The sequence below is a fragment of the Narcine bancroftii genome, chromosome 5 (assembly GCF_036971445.1).
Source record: "Narcine bancroftii isolate sNarBan1 chromosome 5, sNarBan1.hap1, whole genome shotgun sequence".
Taxonomy (NCBI): Eukaryota; Metazoa; Chordata; class Chondrichthyes; order Torpediniformes; family Narcinidae; genus Narcine; species Narcine bancroftii.
Window position 1 is genome coordinate 240,053,756 of NC_091473.1, and position 23,494 is coordinate 240,077,249.

General features: G+C 40.3%; 1 protein-coding gene across 5 annotated transcripts in view; it reads left to right on the forward strand.

The window, feature by feature from the left end:
* Positions 1-23,494, forward strand: part of LOC138765084 (copine-8-like) — a 437,705-nt gene that overhangs the window by 36,593 nt on the left and 377,618 nt on the right. For all 5 annotated transcript variants that reach the window (XM_069941777.1, XM_069941779.1, XM_069941780.1 and 2 more), the window contains exon 2: positions 18,397-18,437. In XM_069941777.1, coding sequence (XP_069797878.1) covers positions 18,397-18,437 — 41 coding nt within the window. The remainder of the gene's footprint in view (positions 1-18,396; positions 18,438-23,494) is intronic.

The following is a 23,494-nucleotide window of genomic DNA, read 5'->3' on the forward strand; positions in this document are numbered from 1 at the left end:
CAGCCATCCCTCTCCTCCCCCATTGCTGCTGTCCCTCCCTCCTCTCTCCACCTTCCTTTGCCACCCCACCCTTCCCTCCCCCTACATTTTTGTTTGACGTCTGCCAGCATTCTCTCATACCTTGATTAAGGGCTCAAGCCTGAAGCAGTGGTTACGTAATTTTACCTTTTGGGTTATTTTCACGTTTGTCTCCTATTTGGTCACATTGTGAGCATCCCCTTGTCATAGTCGACCTGCTGAGCTTCTCCAGCATTTAGAGTTTTTACTTCAACCGCGGTGTCTACAGATTTTTGTGATTTACAACCTGAAATTTAACTCTGTTTCTTGCACCTCAGATTCTGATGGGCCTCATGAAATTTACTAGCTTTTTTCTGTTTATATTGGGTCACCTCAAGGTACAGTAAAGATGGACAAAATGACTACAGTTTCCAAGTTCAACATCAAAGCACCCTGTTAACTCTGATCTCTCCATGAACACCATTTGCCTGAGAAAGAAGGGTTCTCGTGCCAAGTTGTATGACTTGTGGCTTAAACCTCATGAATATTTGAAATCCTATCTGCCTGTGACATCTCAGAGTTTGCTATCTTGTTTTATTTTGGCTTGGATTGCGAAATGTTCTGGGTGGTGTCCATCAAAATCAGCCACATGAAAATTCATTATTGTTGTGCATTCTTCCAAAGCACAGAATTTCTTCATTGGAGTTTGCAAATCCTTCTCTTCCCCTCTTGCTGCACTGCACCTTAGGTTCATGAAAGCTGGGTGAAAAGAACTCGCACTATCTCTCTCCAGCACATTTCCACCCCAATGCACAATTTGTCATAAATGGCTGGAGTTCCAACAGCCAGGCAAAGATAAGATGTATAACTCTTGCCCAGACAAGACTTCCTGGAGGAAGATTCTTTTTTTTAAAAGCGACATAAAGTAAACCATTTTCTTAGGCATGTTTAATATTTTGTGTTTTGAATTTATTTAATTTTCGTGTTTGCTCTAATTATTACAATGGGTTTTATACTCCCAGCTATTGCACAAATAAAATGTGCAATAGCTCACAAGATAAAGGAACAGAAGCAGGTCATTCAGCCCATCGAGTCTCCTCCACAAATCCACCCTGAGCTTAAACTGGTCTCGTATCTAGTTCCAAATTCTGGCCTTTTCCCCATATCCCTTGATACCCTGTCTAATTAGATACATATCAATCTCCTCCTTAAACTCCCCCAGTGATCGGGCCTCCACAGCTGTATGTGGCATCGAATTCCACAAATCCATGACCCTTTGGCTAAAGAAATTTCTCCTCATCTCTGTTTTAAATGGGTACCTTTGAATTCTAAGATTGTGCCTCAAGGGAGGGCATCCGCGAGCATTGGTCCCCAAGTGAGGTGCTATGCCCCCATACAGTTGCGGCCATTGCCCCGCCGTCAGTCCTGCCCCCATCCCTTCTGGCGTCGCTAGCACACGTCAAGCGTCATCAGCAGCAAATGATGCCCTAAAAGTAGTGCTTTCGGCATCTACATTGTTGATGTAGATGGTTGATGGTAACAGCACCCCCTGCCCCTCCTGCTGAGTGAGTATATGAGCATTTCGCAGTGCCCCCCAAACACGCAAATGCCCCCCCACTAACACGCCAATGCCCCCGCCCCCCCCCCACCAAAACACTCGTTCTGGCACTGACCCTGTTGTGCTCTCTTGTCCTGGATTCATCCACCAAGGAAAGCATCTTATTCACATCTTCTCTATCCAATCCTTTCAGCATTCGAAATGTTTCCTTGAAACCCCCTCTCATTTTTTATACACTCCAATGAATACAGTTCAAGAGCCGATAAATATTCCTCGGACTGTTTGGTAGATTGCTATTGTCTTCCTCAGAGAAGACTGACGCAAAATAGTTGTGCGGGGGATAAAAAGTCATTTGATAGTCATTTTTGGTCTTGTTAAGATTTTAATAGTTTGGTTTCAATATATTTGTTGCATTACACCAAATATAGTGATAAGGGTTCTTCTGTAAGCAGTCTAGCCGGTTACCTTTAACATTCATATCGGTGTGTAAAGAATACAATTTACAGAGTATAAGATTCCAATGAAATGGATGATCAATTGAGACACCGTTATGGGGTTTATTTAGGAGTCTGATGCCTGTGAGGCTCCATTGATGCACAATTTCACTCCCTTGAGTCTTCTCCCTTATAATAGCCCTCCATACCTCTCCCTTCCATACACATCTAAATTCTTCTCTAATGTTAAAATTGAGCCTTCATTCACACTTCATTTGGCAGCCTGTTTCAGTCCCCCACCACTCTCTGTGTGAAGAAGTTCCTCCTCATATTCCCCCTCAAGTTTACCCCTTTCACCCACATCCCCTGGTTTGTATCTACATTTACTCTCTGTCCCCCTCATAATTTTAAATACCTTTATCAAATCTCCCCTCATACTTCTACGCTCCAGGGAATAATAATCCAAACCTTTCCCTGTAACTCAGTTCCTGAAGTCTGGACAACATCCTCATCAATTCTCTCTGTGCTGACATCTTTCTGGTTGTTAGGTGACCAAAACTACACACAATACTCCAATTTTGGCCTCACCAGTGTCTTGTAAACTGTTACCATAATATCACAACTTCTATAACCGGCACGGACTCAAAAGGCCGATATGGCCCGTTGTCACGCTGTAAACTGTTATAAGAGAGAGTAGAGAATTTGGCCAGGGTAGGATGGATCTTTCAAGATGGTAACTGCATTTCTGAGTCTGCAGGAAGTGCAGATGCAGTGGGCAGCGGTTTCTGTGGTGCTCCGAGCTGAGTTCTTCACTTTTTGCACTACCTTCTGATCTAGGTCAGAGCAGTTCCTATTGCATGCTGTTCTGCGTTGAGATAGAATGCTTTCAGATGTGTACCTCTAAATGTTAGAGACATTTGTGAAATAATGTTAATGTGCTGAATTTCTCCTGCTATAAAAGTATTTTAAATGGCATTCCAATCACTGACTGGTAAATCAAAGGAAAAGATTGGTGTCAGCTTCTGCCTACATTCAATGCTGATATGTTTAAAACAGTTATCTATTTAATTGCTTGTCAAGCTTAAGAAAAATGATGGCTCCATTAGTTTAAATCAGGTTGTCATTTTTTATTACTTTTTATTTCAAATCGTTGTTTCAAAGAGCTTGATAACAATCCAAGCTATACGGCTTATTCCCCCCTTTCAAAATGATGAATTCCCTTTTTTTTTGTCAGACATTCTATAGAATGGCTAAACTAGAAATTCTCAACTGGAGTTACGCTCAAGCAACTTTGAATGAAATGTACCCCAGCAGGTGACCATATAACCATATACAGCACGGAAACAGGCCATGTCGGCCCTTCAAGTCCGTACCGGTTCACTTGAACAACTCCACTAGCTCCTCCGCAAATTCCTGAGGAAGTAGAGGCTTTCTTCATGATACCATTCATGTGATCTAATTTTCCATACTCCTCTCCCATACAAGAGTGTGTCAAATGCCTTTCTAAAGTTCATGTAGACAATCTATTTGGTCACCTCTTCAAATATTTTGACGATGGGGCATTTACCACTCTGCCGGCAATTTACCAAGGAGGCACTAACTTTTCTATGGGGGGGGGGTCCAAATCAAAAGCTTTGTTTGTGGTGGCATGAGGGCTGATACAATGAAATGTGTCAACATAGGATTAAATAAACAGCTAATAATTAAGGACGGCTCTTCAATAATTGTATTATTTGTGTGGTTCAGTCTTGTCCATTATAGTTGCACAATATAGCTGTTCAATTTTGGGGAATTGTCTGAAAATAGTCCCACCAAGCAAGCAATAACTTTACAAATTAAGGTGCATCAGTGAAAAATATATAATAATTTTTTTTACATTCCTATCTGATATTGCCCTTTGTTTATAAGGTAGGTAAATCGATGTTTATTTTCGGAGTGACTCATTTAAAAGGGTGTGTAGAATTTCCAGATGCCTTTTTTTTTATAATGCATGAAGCTCATTCGAAAGAAATGCATTTGGTCTTGTCTCTGGAGAATTTAGAAATCTCATGTTTTCCCTTTAAATGAATTTCTGTGGGCAGCTAAAATATTACTTCATTCACATTCAGAGGAGATATACTGGGGAACTAAAATGTGTGATAAAAGAGGACTGGTCCGCTTAGGACTCCTCTTACTGAAAAAAAAACTTGACCTGACAGGACCTTGTTCTTTTGCACTTGAGCTGAGTACAACCAATATTGCTGGATAAACTCAGCAGGTCAAACAGTGTACTTTCTGTAGCAAAGATAAAGATACATAACTGATGTTTCGGTCTTGAACCTTTCATCAAGATACCTGCAGACTTTTGTGTTTTACAGCTGAGTACAGGTGGCATTTGAATGTTAATAACCAAGATCTATCATCGCCAACATTAATTACTTTATGTAGCTTTTGGAGTAAATGCTGCCGCCTTGCACATGTAGTATATTGGGCTGAGGTTGAATTTGTACTCACTAGCTTTCTGGGGTGGGTCGCTTGGTTCATCCCTGCATTGCCTCCAGCAGTCTCCCTTGTATCTCTGGGCTAGCATGTGTTCTGACATGTGTGCTGTCCAATTTGATTGTGACTTCCATTACCCTTCTGCTTCTTCATCTTTATTGATCGATGTTAGGCAATGTATCCAACATGATTCCACCACCAGATTCCCCTCTTCGCCTTTCCAAGGGACTACAACCTCTATGATTCCCTTGTCCACTCATCCCTTCACGTTAATCAACACCTTGGCACTTTACCCTGTGAATGCAGGAAGTTCTACCACTTGCTTCTCCCAAGCAGGTCTTCCAAGTGAAGTAACGCTTCGCATGTGAATTTGCGGGAGTCATCTGCTGCATCCAGTGCTCCTGTTGTGTCATCCTCGACTTCTGGACGCAGACTGGGAGACTGCTTCACTGAGCATCTTTGCTCTGTCGACATCAATGACCGAGATCTCCTAGAGGCCAATTGTTCAATTCTGCACCCCACGCCTGTTCCAACATGCCTGTCCATGGCCTCGTGCACTGCCAAACCAAGGCCACTCATAAATTGTAGAAGCGACACTGAGTGGGCACTCTCCAACTGGATGGCATTAACATTGACTTCTCTGGTTTCTGCTTGACCACCCTCCTGTACTCCCTCTGTTCCCCATTCCTCTGTCTCCTTTCCACCAGCTTTTCACCCCATTCACAGAGCCATCCTCCTCCCCGAGTGCTGTTGTTCACTCCCTCCCTTATCCATCTATCACCTCTTGTTTGGTCGTCTGTTCCTCTCCCCCTGCACCTCCCCACCTCATATCACCCAACTTCCCCACAACCATTTTATTCAGGTGCCTGCCTACATTTTTCTCATACCTTAATGAGGGGTTCAGGCCCAAAACATTGGCTAAGTGTCTTTTTGCTATATAAAGTTTGCTGTTTCACATGCTGAGTTTCTCCAGCATTGTTTTTTTTATATAACTTCAATTAGTGTGTGCAGACTTTTGTGTTTTTAGTGCTTAGAATTATTTCAGGTATACTTTCAGCTATTCAAAGTCATTTATGTGCGTTGCCCATTTTCATTTTTATTCCCAGTACTTGGAATTTATCTGCTCTAATTCTGGTATAGTTAATTCAAGGTCTCGATACTGTTTCCAGTGATTCCACAGCCATGTCTAATTTGACAGTGGGAAGTTTAACCAGATTATATTGTATCTGAATCCAGTAATTTGTGGATACAGTAATGATTCATTTGGAGAGCCAAGGAAAATAATGATAGCTTTAAATGTAAGCCTAATCAATGTTTTGTACAGTGTACCATGGTTTGGATGGATTTTTGTTAAAATAATAGTATAACCATAGTGAATACAGTGATCTCTCAGTCAGAAAAAATATATAGTAATAAGGAGACACACAAAGGAAGTGCTGAAGGAACTTGGTGGCCAGGTTGGAAACTTGGTGGCCAGGTTGGAAACTTGGTGGCCAGGTTGGAAACTTGGTGGCCAGGTTGGAAACTTGGTGGCCAGGTTGGAAACTTGGTGGCCAGGTTGGAAACTTGGTGGCCAGGTTGGAAACTTGGTGGCCAGGTTGGAAACTTGGTGGCCAGGTTGGAAACTTGGTGGCCAGGTTGGAAACTTGGTGGCCAGGTTGGAAACTTGGTGGCCAGGTTGGAAACCTGGTGGCCAGGATGGAAAGTGATAGGGCAGTCATTGTTTCAGGCTGCAAGCCCTTCATCATTCCTGATGTCTCTTTGACAATTTTCTAGCTTCCCACATTACCCTCACTAAGTCAATTAGGGATGCCATGGTTAGTGACTTGTGTTCAAATCTGGCTCTGTCTGCAAGGAGTTTGTATGTTCTGCCTTTGTCAGCATTGGTTTCCTATGTGTGCCTCAGTTTCCTCCCAATTTTCAAAGACTTGAAGGGAGGAAAGTTTTTAGTGGAGACCTCAGGAGTAAGTTTTTTTGCACAGAGAGTTGTGGTGGATGCTGGAACAATCAGGACATTAAAAAACCCTTGGGTACATTGATGAAAGAAAAATAGAGGGTTATGATGTTTGGAGGGTTTAGTTTTTTTTAGGTATATAGGTTGGCACAACACTGGGCTGAAAGGCCTGTACTATGCTGTAATGTTTTTTTTATGCTATGTTAGTTGGTTCATTGGGTATATTTGGGCAGCTTGTGCTAAAAGGGCTGTTACTGTGCTACATCTCCAAGTTAAACAATAAAATCAGAAAATCTTCAGGGGCAAAGTTTATTGGTACAGTAAAACGGCACAGTGGCTGTTTCTTCACTGCTCCAGCAACCCATGTTTGACCTTGGATGTTATTACAGAACACTTTACGCTGACACTTGGCTCGTCCTTTGGTTCTGCCAGATGTGCTGCCACTTCACTCAATTTGCTGTCAACCTCTGGTTCTGCTGTTTCACAGTTTAAATGTCAGTTTGTGACCATGTGGTTTTCCTCTGGGTACTCCGGTTTCCTCCCATATTTAATGTGCTCGTGGCAATGTGCAAGTGAGAATGAATAGATTTTAGGGAAATGAATGGGGAAAAGGAATTCCCTAAGATCCAGTATTGACTCAATGGGCCCAACAAATGTTGTCATATAACATAAGGAACTGTGACAAAATATGAGGACAAATCAAACTGTAAGATGCTCATTCCAGTTAATTCTTTGCTATTTTGATTTTCTGTACAGAATCATTTTACTTGTGTTGATTAATGCAGTTATAGTATTTCATTCTGAATTTGGTTTGAGAAATTCCAGAAAGATTTAGGTATGGTCTTAAAATGAATGACTGCCTTCATGGACCTGCTATTTGAGAACCATTGTGAATTGTTGCACTATTGGTAAATGGTACATGATATTTTAATGTAATTCTAGAATGGAGTCACAAATGGACAGTTGAACACAGTGATTGCATTTTGTGATTTTTTGGGGGGGGGGGGGGGTGTGGGATTTGAATTCAAAGGGAGTGGACCTTCCTGGCAATTCAGACATTAGAACTGTGGAGACTGTGAAGAGCCATGATCATGAATGCTGTTTTTTTTAACAGTGGCAGATTTCAGTCCCTGAAGAACATCAGTGAGCTTGCCAGCTTTTCCCATATTTACTATGTGTGATAGTACAGATCTATCACCAATGTATATAGTGTATATAGTTACAGTATCTAGACTGTGCTTACAGCGATTGGCTGAGAGCTAAGCCACGCCTACTGTCTGGGCCTTAAAGGGTTGTGTCCCTAGCCAGGTCGGATCATTCCGGACTAGTCGGCCACCTGTGAAGAGCTCCTGTCTTTTGCTAATAAAAGCCTTGGTTTGGATCAACAAGTCTTTGATTCTTTCGGCGAGCTCTACACTATGATAGGGATTCATTTTTACATTTAAAAAAAGAATGATTTAATAATCACCACTGGTAAATAATTTAATTATGTGTAAATCTAATTAATCAATTATCTGTTTAATTGACTATTTAGTTATTATTTGATAACTTATTTAATAACGATAGCACGGTTCGTGCAGTGGTTAGAGCAAGGCTGTTACAATGCCAGCAACTGGGGTTCAAATCAACTTCTGTCTGTAAGGAGTTTGTATGTTCTCCTTGTGTCTATGTGGGTTTCTTCCAGGTGCTCCTGTTTCCTCCCACCCTCCAAAACATACTGGGAGTTGGAGGTCAGTTGGGTGCAATTGAGTGGCACGAGCTCATGGCCTGTTACCCTGCTGTATGTCTAAATAAAAATTTTAAAACCTTTAAACTGCCCTCAAGGACTGTGAACCCATCTCTCCTGATAAATTGTGTAGAATTCTGAAATGCACAGTACCAGAAATTAAAGATCAGTGACGGAAAAGAAGAAAATGTTGGAAATACTCCGCAGGTTAAGCCGTATCTGTGCAAGGGGAAACAGTTACGGCTTCAGATTGGAGACACTTCATCAGAAATATGTCCACGTGAGAGGCCATGGAATGGATGGATACATTGACTGTTTCTTCTTCCACAGGGTGCTGCTTGACCTGTTTCCAGCATTTTTATTTTGTTTTAATTCTAAACTTCCAGAATTTGAAATATTGCATTGATCAATCCAACACATTTTTAAAATGCCAAAATTGGTTCTTTCCTGGTAGGTGACTTGGTTTGCAAATTTGTGAGTTTTGCACTACAATCCATATATAAACAACGTGAACGTTTGTTGGGGTGAATATAGCTCAAGAGATGCCAAAAAGCTGAATATGAGCCAGGCTAAAATGGTATCCTCTATAAACATCCCAGACACCACTATTTTTTTTAAATTGTCTCTCCCTATGATGGGTAGCTGCATTGTATGTGAATGAGAGGAATTTTCACAAACCTTTTGCTTCTTTCTCAAAGGTAAAGGGCAGCAAAGGTTCAGTAAGACTGGTCTTTGCAATTTTCCTTTCTGAGGACATGGATTTCAGTTAATCAGAAAGAAGTTACTAAAATCCCCCAAAACTAATGGAGACCTGGAAGTCATTACCTGAAAGGACGAGGAAAGCAGAAACCACCAGCCTGTCTAAAATGATGATAATCAAATAAACGGCAGAAGCTGAAAATCTGAAAGAAGAACAAAAATGCTGGAAATGTGCAACCGGTCAGGCCACATCTGTGGGGCTAAAAATGATGTGGATCTTCCTGGTAGGAAAATATTCTCGGAAATTATGAGGTTTGTTCCAGTTAACATAGAACATTACAGCACAGTACAGGCCCTTCAGCCTTTAATGTTGTCCTGATCTGTATATTTCTACCAAAAAAATGGAAAAAATGTACTAGACCCTTCCTACCTCATAACCCTCTGTTTTTCTTATATCTATGTGCCTGTCTAAGAATGTCTTAAATGCCTCTAATATTTTGTCCTCTGCCACCATTCCTGTCAAGGGCATTTTAGGCACCCACAACTCCATGTGATTTAAAAAAAAAACCGTGATGTCTCCCCTAAAACCTTTGCTCTTCACTTTGTACATGTGTCTCTCGTGTTTGCTATTCTTGCCCTGGGGAAAAAGGCACTGGCTGTCCACCTTATCTATATCCCCCCAGAATGTTGTAGATCTCTGTTAAGTCTCCTCTCATCCAAAGAGTCTTTGCCTCATAAGACTTATTTTCCAATCCAGGCAAGATTCTGGTAAAACTACCCACTCTGTAGGTTCCACATCCTTAATGAGGTGACAAGAACTGATCACATAGAAACATAGAAAATCGGTATAGGAGTAGGCCATTTAGCCCTTCAAGCCTACACCGCCATTCATTATGATCATGGCTGATCAGTACTCGGTTCCTGCTTTCTCCCCATACCCCCTGTTCCCCTTGGCCACAAGGGCCAAATCTAACCTACACTTAAATATTGACAGGGAACTGGTCTCAACTACTTCCTGTGGCAAAGAGTTCCACACATATACCACTCTCTGAGAGAAGAATTTTTTCCTCATCTCAGTCCTAACAAACTTCCCCCTTATCCTTAAACTATGGCCCCTGGTTCTGGTTTTTACCAGCATTGGAAACAACCTTCCTGCCTCTAGTGTGTCTAAACCCTTAAGAATTTTATGTTTCTATAATATCTCCCCTCAATCTACTAAATTCCAGAGAATACAAGCATAGTCTATCCAACCTTTCTTCATATGTGAGTCCCTCCATCCCCAGTATCAGCCTAGTGAACCTTCTCTGCACCCCCTCCAAGGTAAGGATATCCTTCCTCAGATAAGGCGACCAAAACTGCAGGCAGTACTCCAGGTGTGGTCTCACCAAAGCTCTGTTCAGCTGTTACAGGTTCTCCCTACTCCTGGACTCAAATCCTCTCGCTACGAACGCCAACATACCATTCACCCTCCTCACTGTCTGCTGCACCTGCAGACCCACTTTCAATGACTTTAGATGTGGCCCCTCTTGTAATTTGTAGAGTGGCAACGTGGCCTCTTGACTTTTTAACTCAAACCCCCTATTAATGAAGCCCAAACCATATGGCAACCTTGAGAGATGCAACAACTAGTTCTGATGAGGAATCTCTGACTATGAGGCACGGTAGCAGAAATAAGCTCATCAGCCCATCGGGTCTGCCCTGCCATTCAATCGGGGGTTCATCCATTCTCCCACTCAGCCCCCACTCCACAGCTTTCTCCCCATAACCTTTGATATTAGTTGAATCAAAGAATGCAAACCTCGAAAGATCTTCATACCCCAGAACCTATCAGATCTGAAACCTTGACTGTTTCTCTTACCACAGATGTGCCTTGCCCTTTTGTAGTTCCATAATTTTCTGTTTCTGTTTAAAATATACCTGGATGAGCATCTGAAGAGCCAAGAATTTTAAGTCCCCCTGTCAAGAATTGAAAGTGGCTGTAACCAACTATGACCAGTGTAAGCATAGCCTTCTTTCCTCTAAGCTGCAAAGATTTGAAGTCTCCAACTATCCTGATCTAGACAAGCATTGTTGTTCTTTCACCATCACAGACTGAAACTCCTGGAACTTCTAATATTCAAACTCTGTGAGGACTTTCACTCCTTTCAGTACGATATAGGCTTGAGTGGTTCAGGCATACTTCTTTCCTTAGCCCAATTTATGATGAACATAGGATACCAAACTTATCAGATGCTCTTGTGTTCAGGGATAGAATACAAAATGTAGATATTAAAAGAAAAATGCTGGTCTCAATGCTCAATTAAACTTTCAATGTAGAAGGTTTTTTTTTTGATTTCCAATGAAAGCTAACAGAACATTTATCAAAATTATATATTTTTGGTGATTCATGAAGATAATCGTGAAATGATCTCTCCACATTATCTGCAATTTAAACCTTGATGCATAATTAGCTATTTTAAGAGGTCACAGTTTATTTCATTTTGTAAATTTAACTTCATTCCAAATTGCGAGCAAAGATTTTGTTAATTTTAAGTGCAGCTAATCAACGCTTTTTAGCATCCTGTCATTGCCGGTGTGATAATGTTATGCGAGTGAAACCCAAAAGTCTGTGGATGCTGTGATTGCAATTGGAGGAATTCAGCTGGTCTATCGGCATCCATGAAAAGCAAAGATCTATTGCTCATGTTTCAGGCCTGAGACCTTCTTCAGGAATGAGCCCAAAGCAGGAAATCTCAGAATTCAGACAATGCAGTCTGGGGGAGGAATCCAGACCAGCAAAAGGTGTTAAATGGATCTGATAAGGGGGGAGGTGAGAATTTATCGTGTCACAGTGAAAGGAGACTGGGAAGGGAAGGCAATGGAGGAGGAGCTGGCCACTGGGAGAGCCACACAATTGTGAAAGACAGAGTTGAGGTGCTCAACAAAGTGATCTCCCAATCTGCGCCCAGTCTCTCCAATGTAAAGAAGACCACAATGGGGACACTGGATGCAGTAGATGACCCCTTCAGATTAACAAGTGAAATGCTGCTTCACTTGGACTGTTTTGGGGCTCCGAATGGTGGAGAGGGAGGAGGTGTAGGTGCAAGTGAAGCATCTCCAGCTTTCACAGGGATAGATCAGGAGCTCGGTCCTGTAAACAACTAGGGCCAGAGTGGAGAACCATGTGGGTAGAATTGTTATGTAGAAAGTGTCTTGGTAAGTTTGCATTCGTTGGTTCAACTAATATTGCAGTATTGTACAACCATGGCAAGGCATTATTGAGTTAAACAAAAGTGTGCAGATGCTGTGATTGAAATAAAAACATATAAATGCTGGTGGAACTCAGCAGAACATGTAGGGTTCGTAGGAGGTAAAGATATGTTACCAAAGTTTCAGGCCAGACCACTTTCTCAAGGTATAAGCAAAAAGCAGGCAGGTGGCTGATTAAAATGGTGGAGGGGTGGGCGTGGGAGCACAGGCCTACAGGCAAGAGGGAACTCACCCGCCTCAGTATTTACCTTGTGACTGCAGGAAATGCTACACTTGCGCCCACACCTCCTCCTCACTACCATTCGGGGCCCCAACAGTCTTTCCAAGTGAAGCAACCACTTCATTTGTGAATCTGCAGAATCATCTACTGCATCCAGTGCTCCCATTGTGGCCTCCTCTACATTGGAGAGACTGCACGCAGACTGGGAAATCACTTTGTTGAACACCTAATCTCTGCCCACAGCAATGGTAGGGGTCCCCCAATGGCCAACCATTTGAATTCCACAGCCCAGACATGCACTGACATGTCTGCCCATGGCCTTGTACACTGACAAACCAAGACCACCTAATAGTTCATCTGGGTACCCTCAAATTGACCTCTTGTTTCTATTAGGCCACTCCTTGTTCTTTGTATTTTCCCCTATCCCTCTGTCTTCTTTCCACCAGCTCTCCACCCACTTCCCTCTCCATTTAAAGAGTTAGCCCTCCCCCCCACCATTACTATCATTTCTCAGCTTCTCTCCCAGCCCATCCACCTACCATTTTATTTGGGTACCTGCCAGATTTTTGCTCATACCTTGATGAAGGGCGAAACGTTGGGAATGTACCTTTACCTCCTATGGATGCTGCGATACCTGCTGAGTTCCTCCAGCAATCCTGTGTTTTTACCAGGAACTTTGGAATAGAACTCTGAGGGAGGAGGAATAGCTTCCTGTTGTTTTACACATATAAAGTAACTTAACACCCTCTGAGGATAAGCAAAAGTAATATACAAATGCATCATCCAGAGTAACACAGCCACAGACAGTGGTGGGACTTCTCCATTCCCTGGACCTGAGAAGTTTGCAGCTTTCCTAGTTGTTCCAGAAACATTTCATCGTTACTTAAAATAATAATCTACGTTAATAATGGATAATTTAGATTGATTAAATCTTTTTTTGATACCCTCAGTGGGTGTTAAGTTGCTTTATACAGCTACTAGGAGCTACAGGTGAGAGGTGAGCGTCAGGTGGGGACCAAAAGTGAACGAGATGCCCAAAAAGGGTACAGCAGCCTTTCCCCCCACCCCCTCCCCCCCCCACACACACACACACACCTACTTAATTTGGTATGTGAATAGGGGGGAAAAGGTTGTTGAACCACTGTTCTAGACCCAATTGTTACTGAAATACTTTGCATGAAAAAAATTGGCCCATTTCCTTTGGAGTTACAAAACTATGCTCATAACGAGTCAAATGGGTAGGATTAAAACGGTGTCTTTCAAACTTGTTCTTTCCACTCACTAATTGCAGAACGTCTCTGACACAGGGTGGTCTATGAGTGGAAAGAAATGTTTGAAAACCACTGGGTTAAGCTAAAGGGAGTCTGCTTGTACATACTTCACTTAATGGAAATGTTTGAATAACTATCTGTTGAATGATCAAAATTGAATTTCCTCCATTCCTTTGAAGACCAGTTGAAAGATATCTAAATTGTCTTGGTTGTGAACTCTAGTTGGAAAAAAATTACTGCAGATGTTGTAAATCTGAAATGAAACTGGATGAGAATGGACAGGGTCAATATTTTAGACCATCAAATCTCAAGATGTTGAACTGAAATTTTCCTTCTCTCTCCCTCTCATGCTTTCTTCACACAGCTGTTGAAAAGTATTTCCAGGATTTTCTGTTATTATCTGAGAGCAATATTGGGAATCAAAGTCCAAGTTTCTTGTCAGAGTGCATACATGACATCAAATACAACCCTGAGATTTTTTTTCCTGTGGGCCAATAGAATTTCAACTTATTGGTAGTGCAAAACAAACTGTACTCAAGAAAATGTCTGTATTCAAAAGAGAAATGTAATCAGAAAGAAATGTAAGCAAACTGCAATACAGTACAGAAAATAAATATTCAATAATAAATAATTTGCAAAATAACCATCCTTAAATGTGTCTCTGAGCTTGTTGTTTGAGAGTCTTATAGTGGAGGGGTAGCAACTGTTTTTGAAGCTGCTGGTGCGAGTCTTGTGGCACCCATACCTTTTTCCTGTTGGCAGCAGCGAGAACAGATCCTGTCCGGGGTTGTGTGGATGCTTGATAATTACTGCTGCTGCTCTCTGATATCTAGATATTCTTGATGGTGGGGAGAGTTTTGCCTGTGATATACTGGGCTGTGTCCATAACCTTTTGCAGGGCTTTCTGCTCAGAGGTGTCGGTGCCCCCATACCAGGCTGTGATGCCGCCAGTTAGCACACTTTCCACTGCACATCTGGAGAAGTTTGCCGAGGTTTTTCAATGTCTTAGGAAGCTACAACTGAACAAATCACATAAACAGCCCACAAAAATTGCTCAATGACCATTTGAATTGTGTGTCTTGCTCTGTTCTCGCATGTATTGTTGCTTGTCACTATCAGACCCTGCCTGAAGGATGCACAGGTCATTCATCAAGCGGGTTTGGATTCTTTAAGTATCCATGGAATTAATGCAACTAATTGCCGTGCATCCATCAGTAAATGTGCCCTCTTCTGATTGAATACAAGATCCAAGATATTGATCAATAATTCAATCTAATACAGGTTTTTAAAATACCAGTGATTACATTTTGAAATATTGATGTATTAACCCTTTGATAGTTTCACTGGTTTTATTGAGACTTGTAAACATCTGCCTTTATCGGAACTGAACATTCAAGGTTAAATAAATAATTTGTGAATGTGATGTATTTCCAAGATAAAGTTATATTTGGATTGAAATGAACTAAAAAATAATTCATCAATTTCATATCTGCTTGCAAATTTATAATAAACAGTTTTTTAATCATATGCCTTGCATTAATTCAGGAACATATTAAAAGAGGAATATTACATTATGTAAAATCAGATGAACAAGTTTTAAAATAATGCTTTTAAATTTGAAGTAAGTTGTGCAGTTTTGTATTTCTTATTCTATTTTCATATTCAATAAAGTAAGTGGGTTCACATTCATCTACTCAAGAGGTCATTTTTGCTCATTTCATTAAAAAATGTTCTCATTCTAATAAATCCTCATCTCCAAAATGACCCATTAAATGTGCATAAAGTATTTTTTTAAATAAAAGTTCAAAGTATTGTGATGACAGGTCTGAATTTGGTCTGAGGAAGATCAACATTGTGGCAGTGGCAGGTTTGACTTGAGTAACAATATATTTAATGCAAGCTTGCTTAATTCATAGGTTTCACTTTCATGACACCAGTGCTGTATTGCACCGTAATTACATTCTGGTATGTGGTAAATTAAGCGATGCAATCAAATTAAAAAGGCACAGCTGTCTATATCTTAGTTTTAAAAAGCATTATCAGGAACTAGCATTTTTGAACAGTTTTTAAATTGATTGACAATACCATGAACTTTGGAACTCCCAGTGATGTAACATATTAGTAGATTAATAACTACGTTATGGAAAGGAACATAATCATGAAAAAAACACCAATTCATTGTCCAAGACATAGGCAGGTGACTGTTCATGAATGTGAACAGACGAAGACACTAGTGACTTCCCATACTCCCAAGATACCAATAATTTGCAGTGCAGTTCAGCCAATTACATCAGCTTCCTTCCTATCTTTGTGTACTGATGAATATATTTGTAAATTCTTCAAAATTGTAAGTGTAACATTAAAGGTAGAGAACAAGAACATTCTGGACATTTCCAGTAAGTGTTTTTTTTTAAACATTGTGTAATTTATATTGAGGACAGTATAGTTATCTTCATAATTTGTGATAATGCATATAAAGAGTACTACTGGCTTCATAATTTTTCCCGTGATGAGCTCCAATCTAGAGGTCATCATTCAGCTCGATTATCAGAAATAAAAAGAATATTGAGCATATACTAACTTTCTTTCACACCTCTGTGTTTCTGATCTCTAGTTGGATGTTGTGAATTGGATTGCAAAGACCAGGAACCAAGGTCCTTGTGGTGGTAGATGGGAGGATACCCAAGAGGGTTCAAACTAAAAGCGCCGAATTAAAAGCTCGTGCATTCAAAGTCAGCAAATGCAGTGGGAAACTAGGAGATTGGAAAACCTTTAAGAAGCGACAAAGGAACCAATAAAGGAAGGGAAGGTGGACAATGATAAAATATTAGCACACAATATTAAAAATTGACAGTAAAAGTTTCATAATGATATAAAGCACAAAAGGGTAGCTAAAGTGAAGGTTGGACCCTTGGAAGATGAGAAGGAGAAATTGATATTGGATGTTGAAGAATTTGCTGAGGCTTTGAATGTCTATTTTGTATTGGTATTCATGGTGGATATCATGTCGAACATGCCATAGACAGATCTTATTGATGAGATGGGAGGTGAGGACCTGGAGATGATGGCTATCACTAAAGAGGCCACACTCAGAAAACTTGAGGGTCTAAAGATAGATAAATCCCCTGGTCTTGATGAAATGCATCTCATTATACTAAATCAATGGTAGAAGTTATAGTCGAGGCTTTGGTGATAATTTAATAAATTTTTTTGGATTCTGGGCAGATCCCGTTGGATTGGAACATGGCGAACATCATGCCACAATTCAACAAAAGTATCTAAGCAAAAGGCAGGGACCTATAGACCAGTTACTTTAGCATATGTATTTGAAAAAATGCTTAAAGCTATCATTTAAAGAAGAAATAGCGAGGCATCTGGAGCGAAATGCATCCATTAGGCAGACACATTTACTAGAGTCCTGGAGGATATAATAAGCATGGTAGATCGAGGGGAGCAGGTGGAGATTGTTTTCCTGGATTTACAGAAGGTGTCGCATAACGGACTTGTTCAGAAAACAAGAATGCATGGATAGAGGGTCAGTTAACTAACAGAAAGCAGAGAGTTGGGGTGTTTTTTCTGGTTGGCAATCTGGTGAGTGGCATGCCACAGGGGTCAGTACTGGACCTGCAACTATTCACAGTATACTTAGAAGGGGGGGACAGAGTGTAGCATATCCAAATTTGTTGATAACGCTAAATTGGGTGAAAAAGCAAATAGTGCAGAGAGATATAGATAGGGTAAGAGAGTGGGCAAGTGTCTGGCAGATGGAGTGCAATGTTGGCAAATGTGAGGTTATCCACTTAGGAAGGAAAAAAAGAATATCAGAATATTATTTAAATAGCAAGCCACTGCAGCATTCTAACATGCAGAAGGGCATGCGAGTGCTTGTGCATGGATCAGAAAAGTTTGGTTTGCAACCTTTTTATGATTCATGCACTTGCAGTGGGCTATCAAGAAGACAAATGGAACATTGGCCTTCGTTGCTAGTGGGATTGAATTTAAGAGCAGGGAGGTCCTCCACAAAGTACTGGTGGGTCCGCATCTGGAGTACTACGAGCAGTTCTGGTCTCCTTACTTGAGGAAGGATGTACTGGCTTTGTAAGTGCTATAGAAAAGGTTCACCAGGTTGATTCCAGGGAAGAAGGGGTTGGCCTGTGAGGAGAGATGGAGTCATCTGGGATGTATTCACTAGAATTTAGAAGAATGAGAGGGGATCTTCTGGAAACTTCAAAAAATTATGAATGGCATAGATAAGATTGAGGTAGATTGTTTGCATTGGTAAGGGAAACCAGAACTAGAGGACGTAGCCTCAAGATTCAGGGTAGTAAATTTAGGATGGAGATGAGGAGGAACTGCTTTTCCCGGAGGGTGGTGAATCAGTGGAATTCTCTGCTCATCGAAGCAGTGACGGTGACCTCAGTAAATATACTTAAGACAAGACTGGATAGATTTCTACATAGGAGGGGAATTAAGGGATATGGAGAAAAGGCAGGTAGGTGGAGATGAGCCTATCATCAGATCAGCCTCTATTACATTGAATGGTCGAGCAGGCTCGACGGGCTGGATGACCTTGCTTCTTATGCTCTTAAGAGGGAAGAGAAATTAAAAATAAAAGCATTGAAGGTCTTATTTTAAAAAAAATAAAGAGAATTCCCTTTGTTAAATTATGATTCACTATAAATAATTTGGCTTTGTGTAAATAGATGAGAAGGATTTTAGTATTGTTGATGCTCGGGGAAAAAATTCACTTTGTGGGGTGAAGCATGAGTAATTTTTCCAGCAAATGAGTTCTGATTTTTATTTTCTACAGGAACCTACTGGATAAAGATACATTCTCAAAGTCTGATCCTCGTGAGTACCATATTTATTATTCATCATGATTTGTAGTAAAAGTGCTTTGGAACCAGTGAAGGATATATTTTTAATGCGCTCTGCACCAGTTTTCTTTATTTTCTAGATTCATTAAATTAGCCTGTGTGATTGCATTGTCAAGGTAGGATGGTTAATTTGAGATGGGTGGGAGGGTCTTTGGATTTGGGAGCTATAAGGTTGATAGGGTTGTGGTGTTAGGGTGGGGCAGAATATTCTAAAGGACTATCTTCTGAAGCTGAAAATAATGCGTTATTACAAAGTTTCCCAATCCCATTATTGAGAGAATTTAGTTATTGCCTTATCCTATACTCTCACAACAAAATACAACGCTGCAGAAATAGTTTCAAAATCTGACATGGTTAGAAACCAAATTAGAAACTTTAAGAAACATATCTTTCGGCTATAAACTATTGCTAGCTGTATAGCATAAAATTTGGGAGGAATAACAGTTTGATCAGGAAATCTCAATGGTTTACAAGCGGCTTTATCTAGACAGTCCAGAAGAAAAGCAAGTTGTCTTCAAGTAGCTCCATCAGAATAAAGGAACCAGTTAAACATAAAATATTGTGTGGAGGAACAAGATGAAACAGGCACTTCATGACTAAACAAACCTGTAACAAATTCGGACCCATTCTGTCAGGGAAAGGTTTGTTGTCAGGAAAAGAGCCTAAATTTGAATTTTAAGTTTCATTGAAGCTGAGGAGGAAATATTAAAAAAAAAGGCAAGGGATGATCGGTATTTCGATTTCTCCACCCTTGCTAATTTCTAATTCACACATTGGCATTGATACTTGCTGAAGTAATTTTGAATATAAGCTTCTGAAACCCTTGAAATTAAAAACTGAAGTTTTTTTTGGAGTCATTTATATCTGCTTACTCTAATAGAGAAAAAGCTTGGATGGAAGATTCCAATAAGTGCATTCTTCACCTTGACTCACCTCATTTAATAATATAAAGAATAATTTCAGCTAAAGGAATATTTGGACCACAAGACTTAGGAGAAAAAAGAGGCTATTCAGCCCATTGTGTCTGCTCAACCATTCAGTCATGAGCTGATCCATTTTCATTCTTAGTCTTTCTCCCCATTACCCAGGCTAATCAAGAATTTACCAATCTCTGCCTTAAATATAGTTAACCATTTTTTTTCTTGCTTTGACAATTTTAAAAATCAGGAAATTCTCTAATGTGTAAGAATTTCTATTTTAACATGAATGAAATCCTATCATAAGGTCCAATTTCTTGGCGTCAACTCTTCCTAGTGTTTTAATTTGTAAATGTAGTTTGTTTATTTTTAGAAAGCTTGCAATTTTCATGCACAGATGTATTTGATCTATTTTCAAGAATACTTTCTTCAAGTACTATATTAGTAATAATATAATTGAATCAAGTCAAATTTATTGTCATCTAATGCACAAATACAAACCCGATGAAGCAGCGCTCTCCAGTCCTCAGTGCAAAACACGGCAGTCATGCAACTAGGCATAACACACATACAGACAGACGCTGCATAATGCGGACTAGTATTCATATATACAAATAAATATTGTTTAATGAATATTAGAGTTTTGGATTGTTATTATGAGCAATTCCTTTGGTTGCTCAGCATTCTCACTGCCCGTGGGAAGTTTCTCAGCCTAGTGGTGGTAGCTCTGATACTCCTGTATTTCTTTCCAAATGGGAGCAGGGTGGAAGGGGTCTGCATTGCTTTTCCATGTCCTCCAAACAATGATTCCAGTCGATCACATAGATGGGAGGTGAGGGAGACCCCAGTGATCCTCTCTGCCACTCTTTGGGTCCTGTGAATTGACCTTGGATCCATTTCTCTGCAGCAACCGTACCACACTGTGATGCAGCCGGCCAGGATGCTCTCGAGCTTGTGCAGAAGGTTGATGTGATGGTGGCCAGAAGTCTTGCCCATTTCAGTCTTCTTAGTAAGACCAGCCACTGTTGCACCTTTCTAACAAGGGAGGAGATTAATCCATGTGAAAAGTAAAGCATAAAGAAATCAATCTTTCAAGGAAAAAATGTGAAAGGTGAAAATGTTCAGCATCCTTTTGAGACCTGAGCATACCTTGCATACATCCTCAACAGTGGAGGAGCTTTTAATGAGCTATATTCTTAATACCCTCCTTCAAAATTTGCGGTGTGTTACGAGCTTACAAATCTTTTCAAATCTATCTTTCTAGCCTTTTGTCAACCCACCTCAACATTCATTGGATTGCTGTTCAACTTCATTCAATCCATTTTTGTCAAGAATTTTCCAGTTCATTTTTATTATCATGTGACTACATGTAAAGATCACATAAATAATCAAAATATATGTATGTGAATATTTGGGATGACCTTCATGGTAATAGGATACCGTTCTTCAATCCTGCCGCCTGTAGGAAGAAGCAAATCAGCCCAGAAATCCTGATTTTTGCTGCTCTTGTACTACTTCCTTAATGGTAGTGGGTCAAAGGTACTGTGTGCTAGATGGAAAGGGTCTTCGAGCTTTATTTAAGATTTTGTCAATAGAGAAAAGAGAGTCCCAGTGATTTTCTTGGCTGTTTTGACAATCCTCTGTATTGACTTTGCAGCTACCATACCACACAATGATGCAGCCAGACTGGACACTCTCAATTGTGCAATCTTTGATTTGTTTCCCATCAATTTCAAAGCACAATTTGTGGGTGTCTTTATTGCAGTGATTGAACAATTTCCGATTCACTCTGCCAAGTTGGGCATATCAGACTGCATTTCAGTTTATCAATTGAACGAACCAATTTTTGAGATTTTTAACATTTTCATAGATCCTTGATTAATGCTGAAAACTTCCAAACTGGATTCAACATAAACAGGCAGTGGGGATGCTTGGATGTAGAAGTTCTTTCTAAACTGTTGTTGCTATTGCTGTTGCTTGGCTCAATATCATTATTTAATTCACTCACTGAGTTAACAAAGAATGGGTCATAACCATCCAAGTTGTGGTAAAGCACTGTTATTCCATGATTGGTTGTTGCCAGCTGGACACATCTCCTAACCCTGACGACATGCGTCCGTTGCTGGAACCCTAAAGCACTGAAGTGATACCTTGGGTTCTTTTCATATTATGCTCAAAGGGTCCCCAACTATACGGACATGATCAACTGTGCAATCTTGCTGGTCTACATTAATAAATTTCATGACTAATCTCTCTTAATTCTTCAGATTCACAATCTTCAAAGAGCATCTCCAAGCTGGCTTCAGTGTCTATAAACAGCACATGACTTCTTGGTTATAACTGTAATGGCATGAGCTTATTTCCAAAGGATGATACAGGTTGCTCGCTAGTTGAAATGCAGTTACTGGTTGTGTTTGCATGGGAGTCTAGTCAAATGGGTCTGCAGAGAAAAGGCTTCATTTGGGACCAGATGTATCATGTTCAAATTGTCATTAGAATCTGATCCCACCTGTGTCTATCCTATGTTCATCTCATTCATTCTCTGGACTTTGGGTATCTTCTTCATCCAGAATTGCTTGTAGAATGATTCTTCAGTCCACATCATGAACATGTGATTTTTTCTTTCAGTCACTCGTGTTGCTAACGATAATACTTGCAATATCCAAAATGCCATCCTGCATTTTGCCAACCAATTTAGTGCATGCATTTTCTTCTGACATCCATCCAAGGTTTTCTAACCAAACTCCACATCTCACTATGCCCACATGTACCTTCCTGATGTTTCTTCTGTCATATATGGGATCCTTTCCCTTAGGGTAGACTCTCACATTGCACACTGAATCCAGTCTCTAATGACTGAATTCTTAAAATCTGCAAAAATAAAAGTAGTTGCCTATGTTCAGGACATATTAAAAGATTCTTCTTGCTTCTGATAGGATGTTTAGAAGAAAAACTTATGATCATCTCTTTCACATACAGATGCTTTACAAAGTGTGTTGAATTCAATTAATGGTTTTCCAGAGTCGTGGCTGAGAGCTTTATGTATGGTATGATGCTTTTTATCCCTTGTGTGAGTAATGAGCTGTAATAACAACTTTCATCTATTCTGGTTTATCTTTGATAAACATTACCAGCTCAATTCAAGTTCTTTCTTCTATCAGTTCTATTCTGACATCAGGTTACTGGCCTGGAAATTGCAATGGTTCAAGCATCTTGCTTCATTTCATAATGCACCATCTTGATTGAATTACACAGCTTGCTGGCCTTTGGCGTGCTTCCCTTGAATTAACTCATGAGAGGGACCCTCCCTGCCTTTGGGTATTCCGATGTGGGCATCGTATCTACATTTCATAGTTGCTTCTATCAGCACTTATGATGCCTTGCTTCAGTATCCACCTCACAAACTCATCCAGGTACTGGATACAAACTAGTAAATTAAATCTGGAGTTAAACCAGAAACTGCAGATGCTGAGGTTGTGTTTAAACTTTAAAAAAAAAAGCATTTGCAGAAGAGCAGCTATCATTTATTTGTTGAGGGTCTGCGCCATAAGTTAGCTCATTCTGCTTAGTTCTTTCTATATTGGAGCATTTGATTCATCACTTTCTCACAGGCTTTTTTTTTTAAAGGGGTACACACCCCTTATTGCATTAGCCATATATTTAAATTTAGACATACAGCACGATAACAGGCCCATTCGGCCCATAAACCCATGCTGCCCAATTCACCTGTACGCCCCCCCCCCATGTGTTTTTGATTGTTGGGAGGAAACTGGAGTCCCCAGGGAAAATCCAGACAGACACGGGGAGAAGGACAGCGCGAGATTCGTACCCCAGTCCCGTTCGCTGGAGCTGTAACAGCGTTGCGCTAACTGCCAATTGTGCCGCCCCATATGTTAAACTGTTGGCTATTTTTTTATTGATCAGAAGTGTCTGTGCTATGTCATCTTATTATAAATGGTTATGGTCCAATAATATCCTGGAGAGTGGAATAATTAACTACATAATCAAACTTAATATGTCTACCTTAGCTGACTAGCCCCATTATGGCCACAACTTGAGGAGGAGTTTTAAAAACTAAACAAAACTGGGTGATCAAGGAAAGTGAATCGGGAAA